At 41.3% G+C, this 22,236-nt stretch overlaps 1 protein-coding gene across 5 annotated transcripts in view; it reads left to right on the top strand.

The window, feature by feature from the left end:
- Window positions 1–22,236, top strand: part of SATB2 (SATB homeobox 2) — a 140,761-nt gene that overhangs the window by 68,894 nt on the left and 49,631 nt on the right. For all 5 annotated transcript variants that reach the window (XM_076342311.1, XM_076342314.1, XM_076342312.1 and 2 more), the window contains 2 exons: window positions 2,342–2,444; window positions 15,833–16,305. In XM_076342311.1, coding sequence (XP_076198426.1) covers window positions 2,342–2,444; window positions 15,833–16,305 — 576 coding nt within the window. The remainder of the gene's footprint in view (window positions 1–2,341; window positions 2,445–15,832; window positions 16,306–22,236) is intronic.

The raw sequence follows: 22,236 nt of genomic DNA, 5'->3' as shown, positions 1-22,236 counted from the left end.
CATATAATCTATTCCTTACTTAAGGATTTTCCCAGGAATAATGTGCATTATTTAGAAATTCGCAATTAGTCAATTTTTTTTGCCACTCTCTTCTGAATGGATATTTCCTTTCTGCAGACTTATCAAGATTCCTAGCAGAAATACCCCTAGGATTCCTTTCCATTTAATAGTGAGGATATGCAGTTTGAAAGTTGTTATGGTTCCTTCCCCTGCTCTACTGTCAAGCAGTTGAAGAGAACCTGTCCGGGGATTTTTCGCCAATGGTTGATTTACTATTTGATTTTACTATTTAGTTTAAGCTTTGCTTTCTCAAATAAAGGTTAATGGGTTAATATATTTTGTGATATTTAATAGCCCTGCAATTTCAGGAATGTCGATTTACTGTAGAACTAGAGGATTTTGGGGGGAAAAGGGGGGGGGGGACCAAATTGATATGTAGACGGAGCTAAACAATTTCCCCACCCTTCCTTAGTGACTGGAAATTTACCTAATGTGACTCTAAAAAAAAGCAAGTTAGCTCAACTTTGTTCAAAATCCTTCCTTAGCAGAGGCTATCTCCATGTCAGGCTTTCAGAATACTATTGCTTGTTAAAATGACTTGGAGCAAGGGAGGATTTATGGGGAGGGAATTGCTGCTGACTACCACAATGCTAGGTTTATGTCTCAAAATATTGATTTTAATTAGAAAATTGAATCTCAGTTTTAGAAATTGAAGCTGCCACTTAAAAAGGCTCTTACTTCATAGCCTTCAGACACTTCTGCAGTGCACCATAGCAGCCTTCGAGTGGAAAAGTTGAAGTGAAAAGGCAGAAGAGCCTCTTTACTGAAAGTGAAATTACCTGTTGAAGACTGAAACTAATCTGCACCACCCAGTTATCTTAAGTCTCTCAGTTTTGCTCACATTTTTTAAGTCCCCAAAACTCCAGAGTTCAGGAACAGCTGGAGTCCTGTGATATTGCAGTGAATTGCGTAGAAGGCTGGATAAATCTGGAAGAGGGAGGGGATGTTTTTGTTTTTAAAGCATTGTTAAAATTGAGTAAGCCAACGTGTAAGCTTTGTAGCTTTCCAGAGATGGCCAAGATCCCATTTTGCACAAGAGCCTGCAGGAGCCGGTGGGCCAGAGCTGTAACCCACGGTAAATAGCTTGTTCTCGCTCTCTCATCTCTGTGCAGAAAGGTCATACAATGTGCCAGGGCTTTTTCTGAGCTTTGACGTAAGTGAGGAAGGAGGGCATAAGGAAAAGGTGATTTCTGGAGAAGGTGCATTGGCTCCCATGTGTTAGTGGTGTTAGATTGCATTTCCTTGCTGGAAATGTACACGTGCTGGGAATGATTTGACCCTGGAAGAGTTCGGGAGGGGGGAAAAGGAAAGCAAAATGTTGTTAAAAAGATGCCTCCTCTATAGAAGGGGTGAAGGGAGGGGAAAAAAATAGAAAGGAAGAACTACCAGTAACCAGGCTCTTTCCCACCCTATGGGCAGAGGCACCCCAGATATATAGTATCATTTTTATGGGTATCAGGTGCTGCAAAACAGCTCCGCTCCTCTCTGCTTCAGTTGGCTTGTACTAAGAGTTGCTTGAAGGGAATTCACAAGGAGTAGAGAGGAGTGGTGGTTAAGCAAGTGGTATTTCAGTTTTGTTGAGCTTTTTTGTGGCTTTTGGCTGTTCTGTATTGTAGTATGTGTAGTTCCCTGTGCTCTGAATGACACTGTTAATTTCTCTTTTGGGTGATTTTTCACACAAGGGCTAATCACACGTTTCTATAAATTATATTAATTTAACTTATTTGCCTAACTGTTGTTCTGCAGTGAGTAGCACGGATGTTCTCCGATTCTTGGCTGTGTGGTCTCGCTGCATTTGGAAGCAGAACAGAGACATCTGAAAAGCCTTATTTGGATTATGCATGCTGCAGCATCTAATCTTACCTTTAGGATCTGGTTCCTAAATCATGCTTGTTCTCACCATGCAGTGAGCATGTGTTCCCCAGCATGGCACCGCCTGTTGTTACGCAACTAAAGTTTAGATATTGTAATATCACAAGTACAAAGTAAAGTAGAACTGCCCCCCCTGGCCTGAGCTGCAGCTCTCAGTCTAGGTTTGTACTGCATCTTTTTTGCATTATTATGCGAAATAATAATTATTATTTTCTAATTTTAATTATGGCTGGGAATATAGAATGGAGAATAAAACCAATTTTGTGTACTCATCAGACACTTCTTTTGGTTTTCAAGTTGCAAATGGATGATGATTGTGCACTCGCATGTCATTCACTTTCCCTGGAAAAGATTTCTAATTGTGTAAGATATTTTAAAACACTTTTTGTCTTTCTTTCTGTACTTCCAGAGTATGATTTCATCCATTGTAAATAGCACATACTATGCCAATGTGTCAGCAACCAAGTGCCAGGAGTTTGGGAGATGGTACAAAAAGTACAAGAAGATTAAAGGTAAATTGATTTTTTGTGACTTTCCAAGTTCTTGAACTTCTGCTGACAGTTTGAGATTATTTGCTTTAAGTAAAAGTGATAATAAGCTATAATAAAATTAGTGAATTTGTCTACAAAGAGGGCACAGTCACAGCACATTTGAAATTAAATCTGATACTTTACAAACAAGGCTGGCGTGAAAACACAGGCCACTTAAAACATGCTTAAAATATCCCATTTAGCTGTGCTGAACGATCAACTGTGTTTTGAATTAAGCTAAAACATTTTGGAAAAAAAAAAGTTCTAGTAGCTCTGGATTTAAAAGTTAAATTGCTATGTAAATTACCTTAGTTGTGTTTTATTCATGAAAGCTAAAAACCTGTCTTTCTAAGTTACACGTGCCCTTGCTCTCTGTTTTCAATACTACTAAGTGTACTGGCATTGCTGCCATGTTTTATCGTGTGGAATCTGGATACCAGTAGTGTATTTAATACCTGATTGTTAGGAGACATTGCTAAATAACAAGGCGCTGCACCCATTGAAGTTAAGATGAAAATAGCCCATTGTTTGTATTTTTACTACAACGAAATGGTATTAGTTGGTTAGCAGTGAATGCCTGAGGCAGTAAAATTAGTCTACGGAAGTTCATCCCACTCTCACCACTGAAATGTCTGATCACCTTCTAACAGTACATAAAGTGATGTGACAAGCATCTGTCACATCCTGTAGTTTGTTCTTTTATTCATTCTTTCCTTTGGGAAGGGACTTGCATGTGTACTTGTCCTGGTTTCGGCAGGGACAGAGTTAATTTCCTTCCTAGTAGCTGGTACAGTGCTGTGTTTTGGATTTAGGATGAGAACAAAGTTGATAACACACCGATGTTTTAGTTGTTGCTAGGTAGTGCTTACACTAGCCAAGGACTTTTCAGTTTCTCCTGCTCTGCCGACTGAGAAGGCTGGAGGTGCACAAGAAGCTGGGAGGGGGCACAGCCAAACTGGCCCAAGGGACATTCCATACCATGTGACGTCATGCTCAGTACATAAACTGGGGAAAGCTGGCCGGGGGGGCCGCTGCTCGGGGATTGGCTGGGCATCGGTCGGCGGGTGGTGAGCAATTGCACTGTGCATCACTTGCTTTGTGTATTATTATTATTATTATTATTTATTATTATTATTATTATTTTATTTCAATTATTAAACTGTTTTTATCTCAACCCATGAGTTTTTCTCACTTCTACTCTTCCAGTTCTCTCCCCCATCCCACCGGGGTGGGGCGGGGGGGAGTGAGCGAGTGGCTGTGTGGTGCTCAGTTGCTGACTGAGGTTAAACCACGACAGTACTGGACCATTTGTTTTGGTAGATTTTTTGTTTTAAAACACACATGTGCTTTGAGCAGGAGTTTGGGGATAGTCAAAAGCTTTTCCACAATACCAACTGGCTCCTCTCTCCCCAAACGTCTATCAGCCTTGGAGATTAGCTTTACCCTGTGATAGGTTTTTTCATAGTTTTCTCTCTGTTACACCACTGAAGGGAAGATTCATTGTCTGAAAGAAGACATAAGCTATTTTTGTTGTTTCTGTCTGTGATCCTTTCAGTGGCCAGGAAAATCATAACAGGATTCACAAGCATTATGCAGAAATAGGGTAATATCCTTTCCTTCTTGAGAAACCATTGTATTTGTAGTCGCATGAAGATTAGCATCTTTTAAAAAGAGTCTGCTGTCTTCTTCTCTTAAAAGGCTGGCATACATGAGCCATGAAAGGTTGCTTGTTTAGTTTCCATAGGACAGACTAGAAATCTGCATAATAATGCCATAAAGAGTCTGCTGCTTGAGTTAGGAACACATGAAACAAAATTGCATAAAATATCAGAACAAGTTCTGAGGCATCTGGTTTTCCTCTGCACGTCTGGCTTATGCAGAGCATACCTGTAAGACGCTCAGGCCTGGGCTGTGCAGTGATTAGATTTTCACTAGGGGAAAAAAAAAGAAGAATGTTTTATGGTAAAATTATTCGTGTCTAGAAGATTGTTCAGACAGAAGTGGGGTAACAGTGCAGATGAGGAAATGGAGGTGTTGCTTTTCACCTACTAAAATGATTTAGGCTTGAAGTAAAAATGTTGATTGGACATTTTAGTACATGGTTACCCTCGCGCCAAATAAACTGGATAGTTTCTTCTCTCTTTAAATTGCCATTGTGTGACTTGGAAGTGTTTCTTTTCTCTGAATTGTGTCTCTTAATAAAAGAATTTTATTTGAAGTGCTCTAACATATCCTCTTGGTTAAAAAACAATCAAAGGAATCAAACAGCTTCAAGGTCATCACCATTCGCTTTTACTTGCTGTTCTAGGAGAACAGAGACAGGCTTCCCCCCCCCCCCCCCTTCTTTTTCCCAAACTGGGCAAGGGTGCCAGTTGCAGAGGCACTGGAAGCCCTTAACTGTAGTGTTCTTAACTGTAGAGATGCCACTACAGTTTCTGAGTGTTTCTAGCACACTGCTGTCTTCCACTTTCTTCCATTCTTAGAGCACTGAATTCTTTAAGTTCTTACTTTTTTTACTTAGTAAGTGCACAGTTAAATTGTTAAGTGCAGTAAAAGCAGAATGAGACCTCAATCAAGAGGTCAAGGATCCAAACCTGAAGAGTTTGCCAGATAACTCTGTATCTGCTATTCAAAGAGACACAGCCAGTCATTGCTGTTTGGAAGTGTATGTGCGTGTTAGTAGCAGGAGAAAAAGGAAGGTTAAGGTATGTGTGAAGTAAACACAAGCTGCTATAAAGCAGTTCAAGTAGTGTTGATTCATCAAGCATGTGAGTGGGAGAGAAAACAGTCTATGGCAGGTACAGTGGTGCATGGAGAATAAACAGCCATGCAACTTCAGGGCGGTAATCTAAACCCCCTGGAAACAGGAAGACTTCTGCACTTCTTTGGGTGGTTTCAAGTTCTCATCATCTCTGTTTTCATGACGTTTTGTTTCTTTTCTGTAGCCAGACATTCCTACAGAACAGCTCAGTCAGTATGCAAAATCAGTGACTTGAGTTATATGCTTTGGTCATCGCATACTCCTTTAAAAATAATTTAAAAAAAGGACTTAGGTTTTCCATGAAGGTGGATGGTTGGTGCAGCAATTCATTTTTCAGGTTGTAATCTGGATAGATTGGGTAAAACTATAATTTAGAGCCTTTGGACCAGCACCCATATCCATGTGTAACTCTAGAGCTGGTTATTAGAAAGTAAAAGCAAAAAACAATTCACATGAGCTGTGGTAAACGCAAAATAGGAAGGGGCTTCAAAATAACTTTATTGACGTTGCAAACTAAATGCAGCCTACAGTGTTAAATGTGTTTCCTATTATCTGCTAATGTCTGTTTTAATAAAACAGTGGGAACTAAATGGTTGCTTCTTAATCAAAACCATGATTTCCTAAACATAAGCTATGTGATTCTGTTACAAATTGCCACATATAGATCTCCTAGGTCAAACTTTTTTCCTTTCTCATAGAAATAAATAAACAGTAAAATAATTATACACTCTGGAAGATCAAAGTAATTACAACTGAAGCCAGGCAAAAATAAAAAGTTCTCTGGAAAAAAAAAAACGCAAAGCATCAGGTTGCCGAGTATATAGTTAATGTTTAAATAAATATAAGAAAGTGAACAATCAATAATTTGGTATCATTAGCAACAGATGTAAAAGCTGTACACAAATGGAATTGTATCAAATCTCAAGTAAACATTCGCAGCGTGCATTCTGTTGAACTCACCGAAAAGACAGCTAAACTATTTATGCTTGTAATTTAAAAAAAGTTTTCAGTTAGTTCAGCTCAGCATGGTAATTTTGTCTTGTGTCAAGACGATGCTAGAATAAAATTCTGCTTGAATTTTTTCTCCCACCCCGCCCCAGCCCCTTAAGGTTTTAAGACCTTCACAGTTTACTCAGCGGCACGAGAGTTAGTATACAGATAGATTCGGGAATTGGCTGGTGTGAGGATGGAGGCTTTTTGTCTCCTCCTGGCTCTGAGCCTACCACTTAGGATACATGTGAGGACATGAGTGAGTTTATAACAGGATGTCCACTTTTTCCAGTCTCCTTGGGATACACGTATGTATTTGAAGGAGAGCTTATATTAACACAGTTCTAATGGAAAATGTACAGTAGTTGGGAAACAAAAAACTTACAGTTCTTCTGTGAACTTTCTCTTCCCCTCATGGACGTCTGTAATCATTTGGGGTGGTAAATAAGCTATCTAGTTTGGATTGTAATTTTGTTCAGAACATGCATCGTGAATGAATTTAATATTACTATGTGAAGCCTTTTTTAAACTCTTTTTATTTACTTTTTTGTTTTTCTTCTTTTTGAGAGATGCAAGGCGTTTCAGTACACAGTTGTGCATACATGACGGGGTTTAAGTGGGTTTAAACCTACTTGAATGAAGAATCAGACTTCCCCCTTTTTAATAAAGGTTACATATTATTTGGTGACAATTATACAGCATTGGCTTAGTCCAGTGGTCCTCAAACTGTCTTTCTCCTGCCCAGTCCCACGGGGTGACTCCTCAATCTGAGAACTGCTCATCTGGTTTCTCTAGATGCTGAACTTGCTGAAGCTGGGAGAAGGTATTCAACGTTGTTGAAATTCAGGATTTGAATAATTGTTTAAAAGGCTTGCATTGGTTCTGAAGTTGATTAACAAATAAATACAAAAATAAAAATGATACTTTGTAAGTAACTATATATGTATATATGTATGTATGGAGAGAAGTATTTCAGAACTTTGCCATGCAACTCAGATCATTGTCAAGGGATCAAACTTGTACCAGTTACCTACTCATTGCCCAGTGTTTTGGGTTCATAGCATTTAGAATATTTTTTAGGTCTATTTCTCAATAGATATTTCACTTCCAAGTGTCATGCTTTCTATTTTTATCAGAAGGACTATCACTGTATCAGAATTCTTTCACAACTGAAACTCTTAACTGGTGTGAATTTTTTCCTTTTGCCTGACACAACTTAGCTCGGTGGGAGGAAGTTAGGAAGGCAGAGGGGAGAAATAAATACATTGTGAACTTAAAAATAAAAAGACATATTTTCTTTGTCTGCGTATTAAGAACATTTCATCTTTGCTTCTGCCATCAGTGGCTGTCAAAATATAGCTTTCTGTGGATGTGAGTTTTGAGACTGTGGCTGTCTCAAAGTTTTTGTGAAATGATGAGGCTTTTCAGTTTAAAGGAGGAGGGCTCAGTTCTCTCTATTTCAACAGATCAGGAATGTAAGAAAAAGCTTTCATAGCTTCCTTAAATTGAGAATCTGCTTTGGCTGCTCTTTGATTTTTCCAATATTACCGATTTGTTGTTTGTGTGCTGTTTTATTCTTGAAAGTATGTTTGCTTACTTCCCGTAACAGATAGACAAAGCAATCTGTTTTTCTTATAACAGGTTCTAGAGGCTGTTGTAGGCTGAGAGAGGTTAGAAACAGGATTCAGAAGGGCTCCCAGCTTTGTTATTTCCAGCCTGAAGGAGCCTAGGATTGCGGCATGGTGATAATGCCAGTGCGAGTCTGGGGAAAATTGTCCTTATGTGCTTTGAGGAATAGTTTTTAATTGTTCCTCTGAAGCAGATGATGTGGAAGCCTCATGAAAAGGCACACCAGATCTTTCCCAAGCAGTGTTTTTGACTTTTTAAAATATCCTATTTATTGATACATGTGTGTGTATATATCTCTCTCTGTGTAAATACAGGGGTTTATATATATGTATGTATGTATGTGTGTGTGTATATATATACATATATAGAACTTGACCTTTTGCCTTTTTAACTAACGGATTGAGGCAGAAATGTTAAGTTTTTTAAGAAGAGACCATTTCATGTCTTGTTTGGATATTAGTCGCGGCTCTGGCAGTAAACCAGTTAGGGTCATTCAGGTCAGCTCTGTGGCTCCTGACATTACTATAATTTTTCCTTTGCTTACTTTTACACTCCTGACTGTGTATTTATTTAACTAAAAATAGGACTTCCCTCACTTTCTTAAGGAAAAAGGAAAGAAAATAACATCATTCGCAGGCAAGCTTTTCAGCATCTAGATGACATACATGACCTGAAGATCATCTCTGACTCAGAGACATCCTCTTAGTCTGTGGACTGCTGTGCTGTGTTATGAGGAGAGTAGTTCATCGGTTTGCATTGGTCGTGAGGAAGAAGTGGCATCTCTCTTTAAATATAAGTTTAAAGTTGTCAAGATTCAGCAAGAGTTACAGACCCCTTGACTGCTGTTTTCCACACCCACATTAGCATTTTGTAATTTAGCGTTGTCCCTGATGTTAAGTGCCAGTTTGGGGGATTTGTGCGCGTGTATTGTTAAGAAACAATTTACCCACTGCAGTGCGTTCCAGGAGCTTTATGAGTTGTGGCCCTCTTGGCTATTCCTCTCTCTAAAGAGAATTAAAACAGACCCTTTGGGTTTGGTTTTTTTACTTAAGCTTAACTTTTATCTAAAGTAAATGCATATATGAATTTCAGCTTTGCAGAATGTCTTTCACGTCTTCTGGCTCTTTCGGAGCAGTGGTTCTCACTCTTAATAGTACATGTGTCGTGGCAGAAAAATACATCCGGTTAGCTGAACGCCAACTCTTGCGCGTGCATGTAGCTGGAGCTGCAGCCATTGCTGCTTTAGGGAACATACGATAGTACAATATCAAGTTGTGATATTATGTGTACTATCAACATATGATAGTACAAGGTTGGAAACCTTTCTGTAGAGAAACTGCCTAGCCACTTGTCCTGTGTCTTGTCCCTGCCATGCAGGGACATTATACCTTTTTTAATTAAGAAATGCTGACCAAACCTACTCAAATAATGTCACTCAACTTTATGCTTTTAAAATGTCTGCTGTTCCAAGTACAGTGCTTTTCTCAGTGAGGACCAGTTGTGTGCTGAGGCTGGGACTTCTGTCGAGCTACTTTTGAATTCTTAGTAAAGAATGGTCATCTTAATTTTCTAAAAAGCAAATACTTTTTTTGTTTATCTGCAGAATCTCAAAATGAATTTTCCTTCATATTTAAAAAAATATTTTTGTGTGTTGCCAAACAGCTACATGTTCACTCAAGGAAAGGAATTTTTAGAAAGTAAGCATTAGTGGAGATTAGATTGGAATGGGAGGAAAGCCTGAAGCTTAGGTACAGGCATAAGCTTTCCTGGTGTGAAAGCTGCAATGTGACTGTCTGTGATCACATGGATTTCATAGAGTACATAACACTGAGAGGAGAATTGAATTCTATTCACTCGAAGTATCTGAAGAGTTTATATGTCTGCCTTAATGATGTTGGTGTTCTGTCTCATTCCTTTCACCATCTCTGATGTTACGAGTCAGGGAGAGATGCATATGTATCTCCTGGAGGGATTGCACAATTGACTGGCTATTCTAGGAGGTTTGCACCTCCCTCTTGAGGTGCCCACGAAAGGTTAGTACTTAAATAGCAGGACAGACTTCTGTCACAGTAGTTTGACAGGAAGGGAGATATATTTATATCAGATGAGACCATCAGTCCATCTAAACCAGTACTCTCTGTGTTTCTGTGAGACAGTTCTGAGTAATGTTTGCCCTGCTTCTCCTTTTCCATTTCACCTGACCAATATTCATGCATTAGACCAGGTGGTCACTAAAGCACCTTTAACGTAATGCTTTTCTCTGCCAGATGGATCTGGCGTGACGTGTCCTGTCTACAAATGATGTTAATGTGATTATGAAGAACTGAATTTGTGCTTCTATGTGCCCTCTTGAACCTGTACAGTAACCCAAAAATAATCTAAAAATAAGATCATGGGTTAAATTCTTCTTTTCTGACAAGCATCTTTGGAAGCAATGCAGTCCAGGGACAGCCCATGGGAAGAATATGACTTACTCTGGTTAAGCAGAACTGACAGAAAACATGTTAACATCTCTGTGTCTCAAGGGATGACTTGAATTTAGTCTTTAGGACAAGGGAAGGAGAAGGTCAGCTGCACAGAGAGAGTCAGCAATGTTAGTACACTGTGCTCGGTTCACCTGAAACTGATTCTGATCAAAGGCCCACTTTTAATGATGGTTCTTCTACATACAAAGATAGTGATTTGAGCTTTGGTGGGAATTGAACAATTTGCAACACAAGGAAGAACAGACAATGGCCTTTCCTGTCTGTTTTCCATTAGACTTGGATAAAGGCCTTTGCTACCCACAGCCAGTGGCCAAACAATTTCTGTATGTCCTCTATAGCTATTTTGAGGTTATTTGCTATCCTGCAGGAGTGGAGGAAGGAAAGGTTTTAAAAGTTGCAAGTTCTTATCAAGTCTGCCTCTCCAGTCAACCTGCTTTTTCTCCAGTCCTGACTGCAGGAACAAATGGCCCAGGCAGAGAACAGACAGTGAATGAAGTCAGTGAATGACTTTGGGTAAATACGAAGATTAGATGTTGAATGAAAATGAGACTCCTCAGACCAGCCCTTTGCACTGAAGTGGTTAAGTGGTCTGTGATTAAAAGAAATAAGTAATTATCCTAATTATAGATGAAAAGATACAGAATTACCACTTTAAAAGCACCTCCTGTGCCCTGGAGTGGTTCTGTTATTTACAAAGTGGTAGTTCATAATTATGTAGCATAAGCAAGAGGGCACCCTCTCGGTGTAGTGCAGCAGCCCTGTCTCTCTGAGGCGGAGGGTGGTACTGTGCCGAAGAGTGCTTTGTCCCCCAAGCAGAGCTCCAAAGTTCAGGTCTTGCTCCAGTGAGTAGGATGGTGCTAAGCCAGGAGAAATTGTGGGAACTTTTCTATCTCAGGCTGAGGGCAAGGCATACTAGAGTTCACAGAGCTCTCCCTGCTTGGCCATGACCGCTGCTGGTAATGGCTTTTATGATGACTAGGTTTTAAATAATAAATAAAACAAAGAAGCAAACTCTGAAGCACTGGAGAACAGCCCTGGGTGGTGACATCCTGTCACAATTGAAGCATGGCAATTCTGCCGGCTAGTAACTTATTACAAAAAGTTTCTTTACCAGGCTCTTCCTACTCTGGGGCAAAGTGCCCATATGCCTGTGGGACTGAAAAGTTCAGGACTTGCTGGGTCATGGGTGCTGGCGGGTCCTCTGTGTCCCCACGGCAGTGCAGTGCTGGGTGACGTGTTACGCTCTTGCTCTCCCTGCAGCATCCGTTATTGTGCATAGGAGTTTGGTTTCCAGTGCTGTCAGTCAATTCAGTGCCACTTATAAGCCCTAAATGCCCCACAGGCTGTTTGTCAGAATGTTCCTATTAACAACTCAGTGAAAATAAAGAGTGAGGGGAAGAGAAGGTGGAGAAATAAATCTTAATTTAAATCTTTTGAGCTGGTTTTATTTTAAATGGAAAGTTGCATGTGGACCACCCCAAGCTATTGTGCTGTGGACTGCGTCAGCTGCTTGACTGCGCAAGGAGGATTGGGGTAGAGGTTAAGAGCATCACACAGAGGGGAAGGGTGCACTGGTTTGCTTTTGTGCTGTATCCAGGAAGTTTGTAACTCAGTATGCAGTTGAAATGCATCGACACACGTGGTAATCATTATAAGAAGAGAAAGGAACATTGAAATACGACAATTTGCTGCTCCCATTCTGGGGATTATGTTGGTTTCTGACTGTCTTGTAGAGGTAGAGACATGTTGTAGGGGGGTATAGGAAAATGAAGGGCAGATGCTATCCTGGAGTGCTCTGAGAGCTCTTTGCTGAGCTTAGTGCAGTACCTGTTGTCCAGACACCTTGTATCTGCCTATCTAGTGTATGGCTTCAGAAGGGTGGGTGGCTCTCAAATATGGCAGTAGCGTTGTACTTGGTTTAAAAGAGCTCTTCAAGCAAAGAGCTGCAGAATCATATACCAGGCAGTGCGATGCAGACAGAGAAGGGAAAGGCTGCCATGTCTTTTGCTGTGGTCACACCACAGATGGAGGTGGGTAACAGCATCCTGGACCAGCTTTTGTTTAACTAGCACTGGCATTGCTAGCAGAGGAAGTCTGTCAGCAGTTCTTGAACGTAGACGGCACATGTCCATGGAGCCCCTTCCTTCCCGGTTTAAGGTCCTGCTGCTCTGTCTTCACTGCTTTGTATTCCAATACATTCAAGTACCAGCCAGTTCATACAGGACTACAAGAGCTGTAAATGTATCCCCAGTTCGAGTGGAGCAATAGCAAACAAGGGAAGGATATGGTAAAGACTGCAATGGGGTAGGAACACGGAAAATGTAGGGTGCAAATGGAAAAACTCTGTCTCAGGAAGATCTGAGGCAGAACATTGGTGTCGCAGCAGCTTTGTGGCTCCTGTATCCCTTTTTTCTTAGAGCATTGCCAGCAAGCTGGCCTGTCTCCCAGGGCAGTGCCAGTCTCCATTTTGGGGGGCTCGCTCCTGTCCAGCCCCGCAGAGTCCTACCAGTCCATAGTTACCAAAGAACAACAGGGAATCTGATGTGGGCAATGTGTTAGAGAAGGAAAGAGTCTTGAGGAGTTGAGTAATGCACATTTTTTCCATCCAGCGTAACTGTTAATGGTAACCTTTATTATTGAAGTGGTTGAAGTGACTAGAATCTGGTTTGTTTATTGGGAGTATATGCATGGCTGTATAGTCTAATGTGATCGAAAAAGGAAACTGATAATAAGGGAAAAATACATCTATGGAAGCAAGTCAGGTGATGTCTCTGTGTAATTGTAATTCCAAGTAGCACTGCAGAGATTAACAGCCTGGCAGCCTTTTCATCTTAAACTTTATTTTTATAGGGGTTTATAACTTGGCACTAAAGTCAGGAGTGGGTGGAAACTTGGCAAATGTGGTTCAGCCCAGAAAGTGAATGTTATTTATATTTATTTCTCACCAAGTTTTCAAAAACACTTGGTTACTGTTTTTGTGTTCTAACAAGTAGTAATTTGTTGGTTTCAGTGACTTATTCTCTGTGTGTCTCTTAAACTACAAAATAGTTCAGAACTTATTTCAGCTTTTCTGAAACTCCTAGTGGAAGGACTCTAGATTTCCAGGGGTGTAAATGAAGACCGAAAGCAGTTCTTGTTGTATTTTCTTTTAGCAGGTTGCTCCAAGTATTTCTTGTACACTGAGCAACATCTTTATTGTATCTACATCAGATTAGTTCCTGATTGCCAAGTAGCTACTGCACCTTTGGAATAATTACATTTGGTTTTGCTGGCAATTGTGTGTATTTAATGGCATTACTCAGGTGCAGGCTTACTGCAGAGAGGCTGAGGAGGCAATAGTTAGTATGGCCATGCGGGCTCTGAATCGTCTGTGTCACAGAACGTGGTCTGGGGCTGAGATAAAGCAGCCCCTCTTCCCCGCTCCCCTGCCCACGCATGACATCTCTATATCGACACCGGGTGCGTCCCTGGTATTAACACTGCTCGTATTTCATACTTCACATTGATTTCATGCCTGTTCCTAAAGCCAGAGACTAGTGGTATAGAGCCTTCTGTACCCGATTTTCAGGGAGGCCTACTGACATCATGAGGAGTGGCATTTGAATAGGGGTTTTCAATATTTTCAGCAAACCGAAATACCGCGTTATGTCTCTGGCAGGCTGTGAGTAACGCAGCAAAATGGTCATTTGCTGACAATAGTGTTTGTGTATTGCACAAACATTGCATTGCATTTCGTAGTTGAAATACACTGCACAAATAAGCACTTAGTTAGAAAATCAGTTGGGTTGAAACATTGGCTTTTGTGGAAAAATGGAATTAATAATTGTCTTAGAAATGCTTAATTTTTATTTTAAAACTTTTTTTAAAGCAATTATTTTATAGAAGGTTAAAGATGTTGTGGGTTTTTCCTTTAAAAGAATGGGAAGAGTGAGTTAAAATGTCTTACAAGAAAATCCTGGGTACTAATTCACCTAGTTGTAAAATTCAATACTTGTGATGTTCTGGAATGACAGCTCTAAAGATAGTAACTGTGTGTGTTTGTGTGTGTTCAGGGCATGACTCCCTCCCCAGTGAGAATTCAACCCTCTCCATCTGAGATTAACTCTGGAAGGTGAAAAGAGCTGTCTTTCTATTTAGAAGGAAACAGAGAAAGTCATCAGTAAACTGTCATCCTGAGTATTAACTGTGTAAAGCTTCAAAGCTTTATATAGATTAAGTTTTAAAAAAGAGTTCAAAGCCTTGTACAGTTGTTAATCATTACACAAGTTATAACAGTATTATGGCATTTATGAAATAAATCCTGTCTTGTTACTTGCTGAGAGCAATACAAGGGTGAGGTAGTAGTTTTCTAGTTGTATGATATGCGTCCCTGAACACTTTTCTGTCAGATCAATATATAAATGCCTATCCAATTGCATGTAGTGAGGCTCATAGAATCTGCAACCTACTGTAAAATGACTTCTGATTACTTAAAATTATCTAAGTAATAGTTCTATTTATGTACTTTTTAAACTTCATTTCCTATTTCAAATACTACTTTTAGAGGAAATTTAGCTTTGTAATACACGCATTTAGTTTTGCAGTTACATGAAAAGATACTGCAGTATTGCTGACGTAAGATATTTAAAAGGGGCAATATGTATCTGTATATAAAATTACAGTATATGCATTTGGTTTGTAGTGTTTAATTTTTTGTAGTAGGGTGTCACTTAAAGATCACGGGTCTTTGTTGTGCTAAACAAAGTTTTTTTTCTTAAGAGAGTGAGGCCACTTTCTTTAAAGTGGACATTCATGCAGAGATGCTTTAAGGTTTCTGGACAGACTTACAGTGGTGAGGCTTTGGATATAGGAACCATTGCTTTAAAATTTTCTCATGTGAATCACATGGTTTTGTAGCATGCTGTCACACAAGCAGCTTGATTCTGCTGTAGTGCGCCTGGATGAATTGACATTAACAGATATATTTATCCACACACAACGCAAGGTATAGTTTATGTCAGAAAAGATACAGTTGCTGAGTTTGTAATGAGAAGCTGTTCCATGAGCTGCACAGGGAATGGTCTGGTTTCCATTGGGTTTGTGTGAGTGGATACTAATTTGGGTTTCTTTCCTTCCCCTAGATGCCAGTGATTCTGAAACATTCACCCCTTTCAAAAGTTACTCAATTTGGTGACAGATTCAAAAGTTAGTGGCAGTGTGAGTGGAAATGTCCAAGCTCGTTTCTTTAGGAAATGAGGCTGGAGAGGATACCTGCTACCAATTTGATAAGGAGGCTTCCTGAGCAGTGGGTGACACCTGAGAAGTCCAAAAGAATGTTAATTATTGTTGTTGCTTTTACTTTGTGCTGCTTTTGCTTATGTTTCTGTGAAGCTTTTATGCAAGTGCAGAGTTGCAAACTAAAGCGGGTGCTGTTGAGTACAGTCACCTACAGTAACCCGTACTCTAACAGTCCTCTTGTAAGTGCAAACTGAAATGACAGCAAACTGATTTTTCTCTTTTAACAGTGGAAAGAGTGGAAAGAGAAAACCTTTCAGACTATTGTGTTCTTGGTCAACGTCCCATGCACTTACCAAATATCAACCAGCTGGCAACCTTGGGAAAAACTAACGAACAGTCTCCTCATGGCCAAATTCACCACAGTACTCCAATCCGAAACCAAGTGCCAACGATGCAGACAATGATAAACCCTGGGCTCCTGTCTCCTCAGCTAAGTCCACAACTGGTGAGGCAGCAGATAGCAATGGCCCATCTGATAAACCAACAGATTGCTGTCAGCCGGCTATTGGCTCACCAGCACCCACAAGCTATCAACCAGCAGTTCTTGAATCATCCACCCATCCCTAGAGCTGTCAAACCAGAGCCATCAAATTCATCGGTGGAAGTCTCTCCAGATATTTACCAGCAAGTCAGAGATGAGCTGAAGAGAGCCAGTGTGTCTCAAGCTGTCTTTGCAAGAGTAGCATTCAACCGCACACAGGTATCAATTTCTATTCTATAACTAAGAAGTGCCGAGGGGGCAAAGTTGTGGCTCTTGTGGGGCTGTATGGTTGTTGCAGATCAAGGCAGGAGGTGTGCCATAGAAACAGGTCAAACCACCCTCCGTTTTTTCCCCCAGTCTCTTTGTCACGATGGAACAAGACTCTTTCTTCCTGGAACAGATGTTCGTTTGCATTTGGTCACCCTTGTGCCATTAGCTGAGCTTTGTTCTCTAGCAGTAATTCTGCTCGTGTGCGTTCTTCCCTCAGTTCCTCTCTGTGGCTATAAACTTCCACATCTGCCGCTGCCTGATGGCCAGGAAGAGGTAACAAGAGGCTGTGAGAGTCAGAGGTGTCTTTGGGCTTCTGTCATTTCCTCAATTCTTTCGTGTGGTACAACTGATGCCACAACTAGTGCCAGAGGCTACTGCCACAAGAAATGTATAAGACAAGTGTGCATAGGCCTAAAGACTGACTGCTGGGAAAGTTGTCTGGCATTTGCAGCAGATTGTGTTTGCTTTCACACATCTGACACGGATTTTCTCACTCGCCTAGTGAAACGCAGATGTTGAAATGATCGCATGATAGTGTCAGCTTAAGCCTAGCACCTGGAGTACCCAGGGTCAATGCGTGTTCAGAAAGACAAGCCATTTACGTTTATCCTGCTGCCAGGTACCATTCAAGGCATTCAAAGTATGATCTCTCAATTGTGATACTCTGTAACAAGGCTAAAGAAATGGAAAGTGGCTTCATAGTTAATACTGGTACAAATTTCTTTTGTGCAATCAGAGTTGGTCTTTGAGGTAAGCTTTACCAGCTAGAGAAAACAAGGGCCACATGCGTGTGTCTCCTGGAGGTCTGTCCCTTGCCCCATACAGTGCCTTTCACTGTTGTCCTGGATTAATGATTTTCTTTGGCACTGCCATTTTGGAAATGCCATGTTATGAGGGAACTAATTAAAGTATGGAGCACATTTTTATTACTTCCCTTCTTCCATTAAATTCATAAGATGGCTGCACTCAGAAAAAACATTCACTTCCAATCAACGTGACTTTGAGTTCTGGGGTTAGCCTTGAGGATATCAAATGAAAACTACATAGGAATGCATGAGTATTTCCTCTTTAAAATGCTGCTTTTAATTTGGAAAAGCTTTTCATCCCTCTGGGATCATAACCCATTGTATATAAAGCCTGGTATAATCAAGGTAGATGGTATTGACAGAATGACATATTCTGAACTTGAGCGAGAGGTCAGCAGTAACGTTGCTGGTGAGGGTTTTGCCACTGTCACTGAACAGGAAGCTCTGCTTTAGCCGGACTGGGAGAGCCGGGTTGGTAATGCCCAAGCCTGCCATTAAACCAAAAGCTCATCCCCCAGTGAGAAAGCTGTCATACAACTTGTGAGTTAAATCTACAGTTCTGCTATAGTATTTAAAAGGAGGCAAGGTTTTGATTCTGTGTGTCTAGGAAACCCCAAGCCTTGCACATCACTGACCAGACATTGCAGGTTGACTTTCTAGGACAGCAGGGAAAAGGCAACCATGTGAGAGAGACTACTCTGGCCTTTTCCTAGCAGTGGCACAGCATTGCATCCGCCTATGGTGTTTATTAGCAGCCACAGTAGAGATTGCACCACACTCTTGACAGATAGTCTGAAATCTGGACTAAATCAGCTGCAGTATGGTTTGGGGGGGTGGTGGTGGGGTTTTTTTCCTCTTTTTATAGCTCCTGCAGTGTTCTGGCATAGATCTAGTGGTTTTGGGACACTAAACAGGTCTTTGGGTGAAATGTGGTTTCTTCCCAACTTCAGTGGCTCCTGGCAGTGTAACTGTGGGCCAGTCACACCTGACAGCATTTTCAAATGCCTTATATGACTTAGGACACCAGGTGTGTAACCATTCAGACTGGGCTCACTCATTGGGAGCACAGACCTGAGCAGACATGCCAAGGTAATGTCCTTTGAGAAGGTGCCAAGCACCTTTCCTGGGCAGGACTGTGCCTGGAAATGGGATGTGATGCTCTGTCCTTTGACCAGTTTACATTTGAGTTCAGTATGTAAAATGGGGTCTGTAATTCAGGGTGTACTAGTATCACTGGTTTTGTCAGTCCTCCTGTCTTCCTGCTGACTTTTATCTTCGGATGCACTACCTTCTCTAGCTTTTCTTTAAAAAAAAAAATCTTCCCGATTTTGATCGCTTCATTACAAGATACCAGACACATAATTTTACATAAAAGGAAAGAAATTACTTACTTTTTAGCCCTCCATCATAAGTAATATGATGTACTATACAGTCCATGACACTGATTCCAGAACAGGCAAGTCTTAAACATCCATAAAAGATTTGCTCATCTCACAGCTGTGTTTCATTAGTTTACAGGGCCTTAATATAGAAGACCAGTGGATCTTACATATAGTGCATCATGTCCCTAGGAGCCATCACCGTAGCAAAAGAGCGTAGGTACATATTTATGCTTCCCTGTCCTCAGCTTTTAACTCCAACTCAAATCAATCTCCCCTCGCATCAGAGACTGTTTGAGGTATTAAGAAGGCAGCCAGCCTTGCGCTGCACAGTAGAAGATGTGGGATGTTCCCACACACCCATGGTGAAGAAGCAAACTCTGTAAAAGGCACTTGAAGTGGAAGTTCAAGTCTGCTCTCACCACCTTGCATTCCCCCTGCTGCCTCCAAGGATCCTCTCCTTGGGAGGTGCAGACTTGTGCGTTTCTCTCTGGAAATGTTTGGGTTTGTTGCATTTCACAGGAAGTGCCAGCCTTAGAAACTGGAGGTCTGTTGTTTCTCACGATGGTATGAAATAATAGATGCTGTATGCCAGCCAGCTAATAATTGTATTAATCACTGCATTATGGGCCACTGCTTAGTCTTACTTCATGGTAGCTCTGTGGTGCACATTAGCCTATAATTAAGTATAGCTTCATGAAATATGTACTGTGAGGCTTGTTTAATAGATAAACTATTCTCTAATTTATTTTAAAGTCCAATGACCTACATACTCAATGCTGAAAACCCCCCTCTTACTAACATTATTTCTCCCCTGAGACCTTCCATCTGAGCAAATCTGTTAAATGAAGTAGAGGAAGCTTTGATCCAAACTAGGCTAAATCCATCGGAACAAATGGCTGACACATGTATGTATGCATGTGTGTGTGGGAAGGGGGACGTGAGGAGGGTCAGAAGAAGGAGAGGTGCAACTGTATGGTTTGTGAAACATCCAAATCTTCCTCTTAAAGTTGGAAATACATAGCTTAAGACAACAATATTTGCTTATACCTGTGGCCATGTTGTCTGCACACATGAAAACAAAGCGCTTCAGGCTCTGTGACAAATCCTGTGCATTTCCTGGGGCACAGTGCTCTGAGATGGAGGCTGAACATCAGGCAGCTTTGTACCTGCTGTGCGCATGGGAGAGCTGCACAGGGTGTTTGGCTAGGAGCTGGCCCAGGCTGTTTTAGCCATGAAGAGGGTTTCTTTCAAACAGAAAGTTCCAAAGTGAACATTTTCAGATTTATTTGAAACTGGGTGTGAAGAACCCTCAAAGTGTGTATGACTGATTTTTAGTAAATGCCTTGGACTAACCTCTGCCCCTTATTTTTATTTTATCTTTACAGAGTCAATGTCACAATTTTAATTCACCCTACTGTGGAATCTAAATGCCTATTTATTCAGCAAACAGGACAGGTAGAAGAGAGTTCTCAGACCCACAGAGACAATACAGTTATTGAAGGTGGTTTTAATGACACAGTTTCAAATGAGTAGGAAATTCCTACACAACCTTCAAAACATTTAAAATGGTGGTGCACACTACCATGTTTGTCTAAGCTGGTGTTGCCCACAGCCTGCTCAGCAATGATAAGAATGATGTATGTTGGAAAGACACCCTCTTAGGCTCTATGTAGCCTTCCTTTCTCTTGCAGAAGCTGGCAGCACTGCAGTTTTTAACTCCAGGTATGGTCCTCTCTTGTGGACTGCAGTGAGTCGCTATTCAAACTTGTCAAGGAGGTGGTGTGGCCCAAGGAGTGGAGCCGGGGCTGTTCTGCCCTGTTCCAGGAGCCCCATTGAGGCGGGTACGATGCAGGCAGAGAGGACAACACACAAGGGATGTTTATATTCCTGGCCCTACGCTTAGCTGGCCACCATTTCCCTCCCTCCAAGGCAACCAGGGGGCCCACTGGCTCCTACATCGAAGAGTGGATCAAGGGGGTGGAGAAAGCTTGCCATGACTAAGGCAGTTAGCAGTATTGCTGGGCCAGGAGGTTCAGTTTCTTGCTTGTGTAATTGCATAGTTTGTGCCCAAGTTCTTCATGGCCAAGATCCTTGGCCTTGGCTCCCTTTTGCAGCTCTGCTGGCCTGTGACCCGTAAGTTGGAAATTTGCAGGCTCCTTGATTTGAATGTGTGGTTTACTGAAATAGTTTGTTCCCTTTGTTTGGACTGCTGCTATGAACTAATAGCTTGCTAATGGAAAGCTAGGCATCCTTGTCTGGGTCTTAAAAACTGTGTGCAAGAGTGTGAGTGGGTTTGAATGGAAGGTAGAGAGCTGTATGAGGCCCATCAAACACTTGAGAGTTACGTGGTCATACCTGATATCTTTATTTTAAGATGGAGGGCATCTTCATAAAGCATGTTGATACGCAGCCAAACTGTAAGCTGAAGTTGCTATTAAAACAGTCAGCTTTGCTTTCTGTAAGACTTTGGCACTTTTTGATTGTATAAAACCATTCAATCTTGAGAAAAAAACAAGGAAAAGTCTGATTAATACTGCAAATCCACAGGAGAAGTGCAACTGTCAGAGACAGAGCAGATGCACCTTGCACTTGGAATTGCCCTGTGCACATTTTTGAAAGCAGTCAAAGCTTTGAAAAGGCTAGAGTGAAGGAAGTGCCTGCAAGATACAGGCTGCAGAGGGTGAGAAGGTTTTAATGCGCAGGGGGAGCAGCTGTCCCTCATTGGTCTCAAACAGTGCAGTAAAATCAAAGGGGCTGTCAGTGCAGCCTGGAGTTCTCCAAAAATGCCTACCTGGCTGAAGCATGCATCATCTTTAAATCAGGATAACTTCTAGGTGACTAGTAGCCTCTAAAAGCATGAGCACCCTTCAGGTTGGCCAGCCAAGCTACCGTGAAATGGGAGGCAGGACAAGGGGACTGCTGGCCAAAGCTGTTACCAAGGCTATGGACTTCTTCCTGGAGGAGAATACGCACATGGATTTTGGCCATCCTCAGAGCAGAGTCCTTGTGCCATCTCCCTCTTGCACTGTAGTTTCTCCTAATACAGCGTTCGGGTTGGAAAAGATTGTAATGACCAAAGCTTGCTTATCGCAGGTTGTAATGTATTGAGAAATGGGCAGCTGGTGATGGTTACAGAAGAAAGAGGACTATTTTAAAGGAAATGCCTGAAAATGCTCTCTCGGATTTACCTTGTCCTTCTCTGGAAAATTTTTTAGCAAATCTGGAGGTGCTAAAGTGATCTGTGCTCTTCAAAATCCTAGCTGGAAAATAGGTCATTTGAATCCTGCTTTGCATAAGGAAAATGAACATACGTTCTTTCCTCTCCCCGCTTGCTCAGCACCCTTCTTTGCTGCAGGCTCTTGGAGTTGCAGTCAGGACGGTTGGTCAGGCTGTTTGTAAGAGTCCAGACAGTCTAAATCACTGGATCAGTGAACTGCTGCTCTCCTCCTCGGGAGTGCCCAGTGGACTGCAAAGCCCATAGACTGAATGAGTGTTTCTGTTTATATCTTTTTTTTTTTAAGCATCTTTTTTTTGCCAATGTTTTGACATAATAGCCAAAACTAGTAAAATGTTTGGGCGAGTGGCCAGTGCTTGTTTTACTGAACAGCCTCAGAAACTGGAAATATCCATGAACCTGAGGCTTTTTGAATGAAACAGTTGTGGTGCCAGATACAAAGAGCTGGGTAAAAACA

This window comes from Aptenodytes patagonicus, chromosome 6 (genome assembly GCF_965638725.1).
Source record: "Aptenodytes patagonicus chromosome 6, bAptPat1.pri.cur, whole genome shotgun sequence".
NCBI lineage: Eukaryota > Metazoa > Chordata > Aves > Sphenisciformes > Spheniscidae > Aptenodytes > Aptenodytes patagonicus.
The sequence above is the reverse complement of the archived record's forward strand: the minus strand, read 5'-3'. Positions and strand labels throughout refer to the sequence as shown.